Source organism: Abramis brama, assembly GCF_963993115.1.
Source record: "Abramis brama genome assembly, chromosome: 9".
NCBI classification, from domain to species: Eukaryota; Metazoa; Chordata; class Actinopteri; order Cypriniformes; family Leuciscidae; genus Abramis; species Abramis brama.
This window is the reverse complement of record NC_139971.1, coordinates 26632445-26645266: the sequence shown is the minus strand read 5'-3', so window position 1 is coordinate 26645266 and position 12822 is coordinate 26632445. Positions and strand designations below refer to the sequence as shown.

Here is a 12822-nt window from a genome sequence, read left to right as displayed (position 1 = left end):
CAGATTTAAAGATTTTATGATAGGAATATACAAAATACAGTTTCAAATTCTGCAATCAGCAGAAAATGGCTGACACAGTGATTGTTCACTTCCATTAAGCAACATCTTTCCCACAACTGTCTCTCATGTTTGTTTCCTTCCAATATCCCTTTCGTTTCTACCACGCATTCCAAAGTCTAGCATGTTTCGGTTTCGTCACAAGATCCAACACTGAGTGTTGTAATGAGTATCAGGCGGCTTGTAGCTGTGACCCCTGCGCTACTGGTGGGGCAGCAAGGGTGGCGACATCTTTTCTGAGGTTCAAGGATGCGAAAAGTGTGTCCAGGATTCCCAAGACCTGTAAAAACTCCTGCTGAAGTTCTGCTTCCCGACCCAACAGCTCTAAAAGACGTTGCAGCAACCTCTCGACTACAGGTGACTGGGGAATAACCTGCTGATACAGATCTACACACACACACACAATTTCTTATGAAGAAAAACATAGAAAAACAATTCTATTTCGCAACCAGCAGTTCACTTCTTCATTCTCACTTGCTTATGTGCACATGATATGATGTGAAACTCACCAAGCACAATATCCCCGACCGTGAGCAGAGGGCGAGAGAAGCGTGGGTCAGTGATGTACCTGAAAAACAATAGTCAAAAACATCCGTTAACCTAATTTATGAATCATTTCTTCACTAAATACATGAAATAAATGAAGTCATTATCACTAAATACATGTATCGTGGCATTAAATGCCATAAAATGTGGTCGAGACTCTTGTGGCTTGTCCACGCTTCAGTTTTTGACCTCCTGTTCTGGGTCACTTTTGTGTTGTGACCCAAAGTCACCACACCCTGAGAACCTGCCTAAAAATTTCCCAGTGCTTTAACCATTCTAAGAAGTCAAGTTTTTGTCTCAAGAATGTAATGGCATGCATTTCACAGAATATTAAAAGTGCTGAAACTCTTAAGTGTAAACTGTCTAAAGGTGAATCCCACACAGCCTTTCAATAACATGCATATACACACAATACCTTTTTCTTAAATTAAAATTATATACATATCTAATTATGTACTATTTCTACTATCAAATGTACTGCATCAAATTTCTAAATTAAGATTGTGTTATGACATTTTCATGACAATTAAGCACTTTTCCAGTCAATTCTCATAACTGAAATGTGAAAAAATGTGTTATTTAATATGTAAATAAATATACATCATGACAGTAATTATTAGGGGAGGGAATCTTTTGGAACCTCACGATTCTATTAAACAACGATTCTCGATTTTGAATCAAATTTCGATTTGACGTGCATAGATTTTATTGTAGTTTACTGTTTTGTGTTACTTTTCTTTTTTGACTGCGGTAGACAGTTTAATAGGTCTAGAAGAAAAAAATCCTACTGAATTAAATTTGAACCTTGAAATTTTAGTTTTTCTTCCCATTTTAGTCAACCCAATATTGTAAAACAAATGCCCAAATGATAAAACAGTGATTCAGTCAAAAGAGTGTTTTTTTATTTTTTTTTATTAACATTAATGAAACGGCTGTCAACAGTTTATGAGGCTGCTGTCCCTTTAAGAACGGATGCACGGATATAGTTACACATCAGATTTTCTCCCATTTGGTTTTGTTCACATAACAGACTGTTTCAATTGAATACTCCACAGTTCACACGATGTGCATTTTGACATAATTGTGTGTGTAGCTGTGAAAGAGAACTGAATTTGAGATCACATGCATGTGAGAGGCGGCATCTGTCTGTTTGTCCGTCAGTTCGAGCACCGCATTGAGTCCTTGTTCGTGGATTATTGTGATTTATCTCAATAACTTTAAGTAGTACTGCGAAGTTAAAGTAGTTCAATGCAAATCGGTAGAAGATAGAACCGCGATTCATAATGAGTAATTATTATATCTAACAATAAAAAAAGAAGCTATATAACTAATTATATTCAGTGAGAATGAGAATAAAATTAAAATCATGAACATATCTATCATGAAAATATCACAATGCAAAAAAATAATCATGAACCAAAATATGCTCTTTTTGTCTTCATGCTAACTATATATACTGTTTTTAATATTTTAAAGTGAAATATAACCCATTCACCCATGAACAATTGTACACTTTCATACATTAATGAATTTCAACAAGTCCCCTGATGAGTATATCATTTTGAACAGTTCATAAACCACCCCCTTCAACTGTACATGCGCCATCATAACACGTTTTATTTGAGAGTCATAATACTGTGCGTAACTCACTTTAGAAGGAAGTCGAGTATCCTGGCTAAGCTCGCTTCATCTCGTCCTGCGAGAGCGTTTTTCAGAGTTCCTCTGCGGTTGAGCTCCATCATAACGACCACCGCCACCTCTGGTTTACTGCTGCGTTTCCATGCCTGTGTAAGCGTGCACAAACATACACTGGCGTCTTCATCTGAACAGTCATATCAAACATGAAATGTCTTGTATCCACAAGTGTGTGCGTTTACCTGCAGAGCTGAGTCCAGGGCTTTGGACACCTCAAAGCTTTTTAACTGTTTGTCATGTTTCTGTAGATGCTGCTTTGCTGCTTTATTGACCAAGAAATCATTCTAAAAGAGAGAGACATGAAAACAGTAAGACAACTGAAGCAAAAAAGTTCACTTTATACATGCCTTAGTAAACGGCACTTAAAGTAAATCCTTATTTTATGAATTATATTATGATATGAATATTTCAGCTGTTGCATAGCAATATTACATACCAGTTTTAGCTTAAATGTTAAATCAGAAATTTTATTTAATTAAAATGAATTGAATAATTTATTGCGAAAATTAATTAATTAATAAAATATCACCTGTTTGGGCCCAAAGTTCTTTCCCTTGACATTGACCCGGTACGCTGGTCCCCGTCGCCTTCGATCAGTTAACGTCTCTTTTTCTTCTTTGTGTTTCCTGTGCTTGACGCTCAACACGCCATTGGTCATCCCGACGGCAACTGTGTTATCATCAGGCTAGAGGAGAACCACAATGAGCAACACCTTAAATCAAGTACAAGTGAAAAATCACTATTATACGTTTATATTTATAGATTTCTTCCTGTGCAATGAACTAAACGTACCGCAACAGCCAGACTGAGGATGGATGCCGCACAGTCGAAATTATGCACAACCTTATAGGAGGAGTTATACACTTTGACATGCCTAACATGGAAAGCAAACAGAAGAAATAAATACCACTTTTTCACCACAGGGTGATAAAAACTGCACAAATAAGTACATTATAGCATTTCTTTACTATGGCTCACACATGCAAACATACCTGTCCAGTGATCCTGTAAGCAGTTTGTTGCCTGTGGAACTCAGACATGCACACGTAACCGTTTTGTGATGATTCTTAAGAGAAACAAGCTGCTGTCCGCCTTTCAACAAGTCCCAGATTTTCACATAGCGCCCTCCTGTAATGCATACACAAAATTATTTCAACATGACTCCAATATTTTATCATAAAACAAATAGACAAAAGTTGAAATCTTGACTGGAAGAGCCACATTTAAAACTGTTGTAAAATAGCACATCAGTTAAATACTACATTAATGCACCAAGTCTATATATCTGCATTATGATCTATGAGAATAAATGGTTGCAAGGGGTTCTAAGCATTAGTAACGACTGATGAGTGTTGTCTACCTGTGGACACCAGCAGGGCATCTGATGGGTACAACAGCACACACTCCACAGGGTGGCCATGTTGCATGGTCATCACACTGCTCCCTGTCCGCACGTCAAACACTTTTACTGTGTGATCATACGAACCTGCAACAGAGACAACCATTACTCAGGGCAAACATTAACTACTGTACAAACTATAACCTTTATGAGCATATTTAAAGGGATAGTTCACCTCAAAAATAAAAATGTTGTCATTAATTACTCACCCTGATGTCGTCCCAAACCCGTAAGACTTTCGTTCATCTTCGGAATGCAAATGAAGATATTTCTGATGAAATCTGAGAGCTTTTCTGACCCTCTATTGACTGCTACGCAAGTTTGAATTTAGTCTTTTATTCACATTTAAACATTCATCAACTCAAACATCAATTGTAGTACAAAGGATCCTCAAAGCATGTTCGCTTGACGTGCGAGAACCAATGAGGTTTGAGTAGGTTCGGTTGAGCTTCAGTTTACCACAACTGATGTTTGAGTTGATGAATGTTTATGGGAATAAAAGACTCAATTCAATCTGTTCATCATATAAAGCGATCATATATCTTCAGAAAATTTGGACTAAACCGCTCAAATTATAAGGATAAGTTTTACGACTATTTATGAACTTTTTGAAGCGTCAAAGTGATAGTTGCATAGCTGTCAATGGAGGGACAGAAAGCTCTCAGATTTCATTTGTAGTAATTAATTAAAGAATTTTTGGATGAACTAACCCTTTACCAATATCATATATACAATATACACACTACAGTTGTTGGGGCTCAGTATGATTTTTAGATATTTTATGAAAGAAGTCTCTTATGTTCACCAAGGCAGCATTTATTTGATAAACAAAAACAGTAAAACAGTAATATTGTTTAATATTATTACAATAAATATAAATTAAAAAAATGCTTTCTATTTTAATATATTTTAAAATATAATTTATTCCTGTGGTAACAAAATTCAGCATCATTACTCAGTCTTCAGTGATCATTCTAATATGCTGATTTTTGCTGCTCAATATTCCGCATTTATTTTAAATAATTTTTTTGTAACATCACATTTTTTTACTGTCACTTGATCAATTTATCCTTGCATCCAATGCATGCTTGCTGAATAATTTGTATTATTTCTTAAAAATAAAAAAATGATGTCCCCACCCCTCCGCCATTGGTCAAACAAACAGATTCCGTTCTTTTTATTATTAAAAAATTACACGTGTGCCGTTTTAACCTCACTGACTTGTTGGCACTATGAAACAAAAAACTTTCTAATTGCTGTATATTTATGCGCATATTCATTTTATTAAAACGTATGGATCTGGCTGAGCCAGATTTAGATGGAAGGGGATGTGATCATGTCTAAGATGTGAATTAAAAATAATAACCTGTGACAAACAGATCTGGGTTGAGTTTGCTGGGGGCGGCAGCTCTGATATAGTCTGTATGTTCAGTGAATGAGCTGAGCTCAACAGAACTGGCAACATCCCACACACGACACGACAGGTCATCAGACCCCGACACCACACGAAACCCATCAGACAGGAAAGTGGTTGCGTGTACCGCCCTGCGCACAAGAGAGAGAGCAGGAAAGACAGACTTAAGACGAGAGAACTGCTGACACAGCTACATTACTGGGTTTAAAGAAATTATTTGAGTTATTATATTATTCAATAGTCATTATATCATGCCAGGTCATACTTGGAGTGCCCTGTGAACTGTCTGAGAGCCCCTAGGCTTTTGATATCGAACAGTCGGATGATTCCATCTTCACTTCCTGCCACTAACAGCTTCCCGTCACCTCTGAAGCTCCCTCCATACGCTGTATCCCGAAAACGTGTGAAGCTCCGTGTGGGCTCTTGAGAGTGAGGTCCATATATGTGAATCTGATGCAGAACATTATAAAATCAGTATACTGCATATATCAGTGAGAGCAGCATTATGCTATCAACAATACTGTGATGGATTCAATTCTCAGGGAACACACAAGAAAAGCTCACAAAAACAGGTCAAGGTTTGTTTGTTTTTTGATTGCGACATTATTTTTATGGCAATTAAGAACAAATGATCCACACTGTAATGCACATGAAATATATATATATATATATATATATATATATTTTTTTTTTTTTTTCATGTGCATATATATATATATATATATATATATATATATATATATATATATATATATAAAACCTTTCGATATATTCGAAAGTTTTGGATCGGTAAGATTTTTTATGTTTTTAAATAAAGTCTCTTCTGCTCACCAAGGCTGCATTTATTCGATTAAACAGTAATATTATTTAAATATTAAGACAATTTAAAATAACTTTTCTATTTTAATATATTTTAAAATTTAATTTATTCCTGTAATAATAGCTGAATTTTCAGCATCATTACTCCAGTCTTCAGTGTTACATGATCCTTCAGAAATCATTCTAATATGTGGATTTAATGCTTAAAAAACATTCATTATTATTAGAAATGTATAAAACAGTTGTGTACAATTTTTTTTTCAGGATTCTTTGATGAATAGATAGTTCAAAAGAACATTTTTCTGCATTTATCTGAAATAAATGGGCAGTGGGCACACGCGGTTATGCAACGCTATTTGCTACCAGTAAAACGCACAGATGAAGAAGAGACTTGAGAATAATATAAATTCTATAATAATATCTCACGTAGCATTACATTTACCTCAGGCAATTAGTGTCGACAGCAGGTTAGTTCGCTAGAGAAATGAACTCTAGAGAGAAGCATTTCATATATGCACTATATACTATAATAATATAGAATTTTGCATCAAAGTATTTAGAACTGACAGACATTCAGAAACAATCCAATAAGTCACTTTGTATATTAGAATAAATAAATAGATGAATATGTAAATATGAGAGTAGTAGGAATATGTAATGAGAGAAAAATAACAATAAATGGACTCACTCTGGTGGAGGCTGTGACGGCATAATTGTGAGGTGGGACAGGAGAGAATTCGATCTTTGTGACAGCACCAAACTCTTTAATCTGCAAAGCAGGCTGAAAGAAAAAACACAGACTGTCATCAACACCAGTGTGAATAAATGGTGAAAAACTTATAAGAAATGTTGACCAATTAAAGCTGCTAAGATACACCCTTAGACATATAAATAACAAGCAAAAAGAAGTTGGCAGACTTTGTAATTTTTCCAGTAGAGCGTGTCTTCTGTTACTTTCTCTCCAAGTTTTGGATAGGTCTGAATTCTGGTGGGTTTAAACGAAGCCATCTCAGATATGAACACTGATTCTCAGCTGACAGCAGGTTCACTCTGGGGACCTGCAATATCACAACATTCATACGGACATCACAATGAATACCAGCACGTTGCAAGTATTTTGTATTGCAAGCTTGGACTGCAGCTTTATTTCGTTTCAGCCTTGCATATAACTTGATTTGGCAATCAACAGAAAATCATCAAAAAACCACCAGAACAACTCCCTCGAATATAATTTGCAAATATACAAATGTAAATGTTGAATAATACATCTGTATTATATATCATTCTCGGTTTAAATAAGGAGTCCCTATTTAAATCTATTTCTACAACTAATAACTAACGTTACTTCTATCAACCACACACTTATATGATAACAGGAGCTTAACTCTTGTAGGTTTATTCGATAAACAGCATCGTTTAATCTAAATATTATACTGTGTTTCTTACCTTATTGTGGCCTCCAAAAAAAAAAGAAACAGATTCTTGCTGGCTTTTCTGTACGTTACAGACTGCAAAACATGCGCAAAATCACGTTGATTCTACATCCACATGGAGACCGCCATTGGTGTGACGTCACACTTCCGGTGTTGAACAAACTTTATTGAGTTACATGATCCTCGACCTATGTCCTCGACCGATAGATAGAGCGTAGCGATTTGTCTTCTTCGTGAATATAAAATGTACTAGCAACAGCCAGACACAAACTGTGCAAAACACAAATTCATTGATCTAATATGTTTTCTTTGATTTCTTAGCAATGACATTTTACAAACACAATTTGATTTCCTGAAGGATGTAGCGGCTATGATCTGGAGCCTGGAATATGATTAAATAATTTTCCAATATCAGCCCAAACATTTTATTTAAGAAGGCCTACACAATAAATACAGTTTTTTTTCAGATGCTTTGGTATATTTCACAGATCACATTTTAAACCCTCAAAACTAGGCTAGGCTACCTGTTCAACCTCCACATCATCTAGTCTTGTGAACATCATAAAAGCAATTTCTTATTATTTTAAACAAATTACAAATGCTTTGGTACATTCATGCAATTGATGTTGTACAATTGTCTGCTGTTTCCTACATTATCAATCACTATAATATAGGGGGTAGTGGGGACGGTTGCAACATTTTTTGCTGCATTCCCTTCAGTTTCTCAGAGATTGTTTGTATTGGTTGGCCAAAATTGTAACACATTTAACCCACATCTGTCATCTACCCACCACACTGCTGTAACTCATGTAAATATGATATACATATAATTTAATTTATATTTGAATAGACAATGTCAAATGTTGCAACTGGCCCCATAATAGTAGCCTGGTTAAAACCAGACTACCATAATAGGGGACAGTTGCAACATTCATTAAAATTTAATAAAGAATTACATGGATTTTTAAGAATTTAAAAAAGAATAATATAAATCATTCTTTAACATCATTTTACAGTTTCTTTATTTTATTTGTGCACAGACAGGGTCTTCACTAAGTTAAATTTGCTGTAAAAAGACAAAGATTAGCATATATATATTAATTATAATTATTAAAATAAAAAAACTACAAAACTTTTTTTTTATTAAATTCAAGACACTGAAATGTAATAATCCTTCTGTGAACTTGAACACAGGTTTGGTTATAATTGTGAGGGCGAAATGTTTTCACTTATATAGTGAAATATGGCAGCCGACTAGTGAGGACGTTTTACTGGTCCTCACTAGTCAAAAAAGCTTATAAAACAGAACTTTTTTAAACTTTTCAAACATCTAGCAAAAAATCTAGTGAAGTGGTGTCCAATCCTGCTCCTGGATGGCCACTGTCCTGACTTTAGCTTCAACCCCAATTAAAAACACCTGATCCAGCTAATAAAGGCCATACTATTGAAAGGTACGGTGACCGAGAGAGTTCAACGCGCTGCAACTGAAGAAAACACATGTAAAAAGAACAACACCCGCAAATTAAGAAAATCTTCATCAGTTTCACTACACATGTGTGCTCCAAATACTCACAACACAACCAAATACAGAAACTCGCTGCAAATGGCACAGACCACAACTGAAATGTTTCGTGACCCCAATAAGTGACGAACCTGGCTAGGACGTGACAAACCAGCTCAAAGTGTACTTTATTATTGTCAGGATTCCATCACCATTGATTATTAATTCATTATTAATTCAAAAATTAATTCAAAAATCCATTCGAGTTTCGCAAAGACTATCAGCCTGTGATTCTCCGACTCCCACTGTATGTCCTCCGCCCACGGTTCCATCAGTCACTCCTCCAGCACCAGAGCCTATGGATCTCGGCTCCGCCCATCTTCCAGCATCAGAGCGTCAACGACGAATTCTTCATAAACTCTGTCTCTATTGTGCATCTGATAATCATCTTCTCAGCTCTTGCCCTGTTCGACCTCCATGCCCAGCGGTAAGCACAATTCAAGTCTCACCTAAAATTGAAGCTTTAAATCGCACCACTGTGCATGTATTAACTTCTCGTATTTGTGTCTCAGCGCAAGCCCTTATTGACTTTGGTTCGGTGGGGAATTTCATCTCCACACAGCTTCTCCAAAACTGAACATCCGCAAACATCGCAATTCTCAAGACCTCCATGTACAAAGAATCCAGGGAAAACCGCTGGGTCGAGGTCGAATTCGTCACTGTTCACCTACTCTGACGCTGCGTGTTGGTTGTCTTCATTCAGAGGAGATTTCTTTTATGGTGCTGGAGGAGTCCACCGCTGAGCTCATCCTGGGACGCCCCTGGTTAGTTCAACATCAGCCGACGCTCCACTGGAAATCTGGTGAAGTATTACGTTGGGGTGAGTCCTGCCATTTGTCCTGTCTATCATCCATCAAGAAAATCCCTTCATCATCGACGCCTCAGAAGAGGTCCAAAGTTCCTGTTTGTTCCACCTCGGTTGAGAGCCCTGAAGTAGAGCATCAAGTAGAGATTCCAGTGGAGTACCAGGCGTACCAGGATGTGTTCAGCAAGAAACTGGCTACTAAACTACCACCTCATCGGCCATGGGACTGCGCAATCGACTTGCTACCTGGAGCCACTCTACCTAAAGGTCGTATCTATCCACTGTCCATCCCGGAGCAGAAGGCCATGGAGGAGTATGTGGAGGAGGCTTTACAACAACAGTTCATCCGCACATCGACCTCCCCTGCCGCTTCAAGTTTCTTCTTTGTGGGTAAGAAGGACGGAGGCTTGAGGCCCTGCATCGATTATCGTCATCTCAACTCTCAAACCGTCAAATACAGTTATCCCCTTCCTCTGGTCCCAGCTGCCTTGGAGCAGGTGCGTGGGGCTCGCATATTTTCGAAACTGGACCTTCGGAGTGCATACAACTTGATCCGTATACGGCATGGAGATGAGTGGAAGACAGCGTTCGTCACCCCATCTGGCCATTATGAATATCAGGTTATGCCCTTCGGGCTGTCCAACGCTCCAGCGGTCTTCCAAGGGTACATGAACGAAGTGTTCCGTGAGTACCTCAACCGCTTTGTGATTGTCTACATTGACGATATCCTCATCTATTCATCTTCAATTGCTGAACACCATCGTCATGTCATTCAAGTACTAGAGAAACTGAGAGAACACAAGCTTTACCTGAAATTGGAGAAGTGTGAGTTCCATATCACCTCTGTTCAGTTCCTGGGTTACATCATAGATCAGCATGGTATCCAGATGGACCAGAGGAAGGTGGAAACAATCCAAGACTGGCCATTACCCACATCTGTCAAATCACTTTAGAGATTCCTCGGTTTTGCAAACTTCTACAGAAGATTCATCAAGAACTACAGTCTCATCAGTGCTCCTCTCACATCTTCATTAAAGAATCGACCCAAGTCTCTGTCCTTGAATCCCACAGCTATCCAAGCCTTCCATCGCCTCAAGTCTTCACGACAGCACCAATCCTCGTCCATCCCAATCCAGAACTTCCTTTCATCGTTGAGGTCGATGCATCTTCCACTGGGGTTGGAGCGGTGCTGTCACAGCGGCAGGGTGAGCCTCCCAGACTCCATCCATGTGCCTTCTTTTCCAAAAAGCTGTCCCCGGCGGAGCAAAACTACGACATCGGCAACCGGGAACTGCTAGCCATAAAACTGGCTTTAGAAGAATGGAGACATTGGCTGGAAGGAGCAAATCACCAGTTCGAAGTAATTACAGATCATCGCAACTTGGAATATCTTCGTGAGGCAAGAAGATTGAATCCTCGCCAGGCCCGCTGGGCACTCTTCTTCACTCGATTCAACTTCATTGTTACTTACCGTCCAGGAAGTAAGAATTGCAAGGCAGACGCTCTTTCCAGACTCCATCATTCATCTTCAGAGGACCTCAGTACTGAAACCATCCTCCCTCCAGCCTTAATCCTCAGTCCCATTCTCTGGGACATCGACCAGCAAATCTCTCAGGAAAATTCTCGCCATCCTGCTCCGCCGGGAGGTCCAGAAGGGCGTACTTTCGTACCTCAACATCTTCGTACTCCCCTTCTGGACTCTGCTCACACAGTTCCGGGCTCTGGACATCCAGGTAGCAAGCGTACCCTCTCGCTCCTCAGTCAGCGGTACTGGTGGCCGTCCATCTCCGAAGATGTCTCCAGGTTCGTCCGTGGCTGCTCAGTCTGCGCCATCACCAACACTCCCAGGAAACTACCTGAGGGTAAACTTGTGCCACTACCTATACCCAGACGCCCTTGGTCACACATCGGAGTGGACTTCATGACTGACCTTCCTAGATCCGGTGGATTTAACTGTGTGCTCGTCGTTGTGGATAGATTTTCCAAAGGCTGCAAGCTGATACCTTTACCTGGTTTACCCATGGCTTTAGAAACAGCTGAAGCATTGTTTCATCATGTATTCAGAAATTTCGTTATTCCAGAAGACATCGTTTTGGACAGGGGACCCCAATTCGTCTCCCGGGTGTGGCACACCGCCTTCAAGCTCCTCGGGGTCACTGTCAGCCTCTCTTCAGGATATCATCCACAGACCAACGGCCAGACTGAGCGGAAGATTCAGGAGATAGGACGTTATCTGCGAACTTATTGCCACCAGTACCAAGACAGCTGGAACCGATACCTCCCCTGGGCGGAATACGCCCAGAATTCCCTCACTCAGCGTACCACCGGGCTCACCCCCTTTCAGTGCTTCCTCGGATATCAGCCACCTCTCTTCCCTTGGTCGGGTGAGCCCTCGGAGGTTCCAGCTATCGACTTTTGGTTCCATCAGAGCGAGGGGGTATGGGACTCAGCTCATGTGCATCTACAACAGGCAGTGCGGAGGCACAAGGATCAAGCGGATCGTCTACGAGCCGATACACCCCAATACCAACCTGGTCAGAAGCTGTGGTTATCGACGAGGGACATTCGCCTCCGCCTGCCTTGCCGTAAGCTGAGTCCTCGATTCATTGGACCTTTCACCATCCAGAGGCAGTTGAACGAAGTAACCTACAGACTCAACCTTCCACCTCAGTACAAGATCTCTCCTTCCTTCCATGTTTCTCTCCTCAAACCCTTCACTGACCCAGTCTCATCTGTTCCCTCAGATTCCACCTCGGATGACGTGCCTCCTCCTCCCGTTCCTGTGGAAGAAGAGGCCATCTACAGAGTACGATCCATCATGGACTCCCGGCGGCGAGGTCCCCGTCTGGAGTATCTGGTGGACTGGGAGGACTACGGTCCAGAGGAGCGTTCCTGGGTGCTCCGTGATGATATCCTAGATCCAGCCTTACTCTCCCAGTTCCATTCTGACCATCCTGACCGCCCAGCTCCCAGGGGTCGTGGTCGACCTCGCCGCCGGCAACATCTCTCTTCTTCCCAGCCGTCAAGAGCCGCCTCGGGAGGGGGGGGGTACTGTCAGGATTCCATCACCATCTCCTTCCACTCATTCCCTCA

The 12822-nt window shown here is 39.9% G+C and overlaps 1 protein-coding gene across 1 annotated transcript; it reads right to left on the bottom strand.

Moving 5' to 3' along the window:
• utp15 (UTP15 small subunit processome component) lies at positions 1 to 7514 on the bottom strand. The gene is made up of 13 exons (XM_084123726.1): positions 7377 to 7514; positions 6849 to 6988; positions 6619 to 6711; positions 5377 to 5561; positions 5064 to 5242; positions 3659 to 3784; positions 3291 to 3426; positions 3091 to 3172; positions 2828 to 2983; positions 2481 to 2582; positions 2254 to 2387; positions 567 to 625; positions 1 to 444 (listed from the first exon to the last, which is right to left on the bottom strand). The coding sequence occupies exons 2-13, from the start codon at positions 6936 to 6938 to the stop codon at positions 230 to 232; spliced, it is 1557 nt and encodes a 518-aa protein (XP_083979852.1). The 5' UTR covers positions 6939 to 6988; positions 7377 to 7514; the 3' UTR covers positions 1 to 229.
• Between the last annotated feature and the right edge of the window lie 5308 nt (positions 7515 to 12822).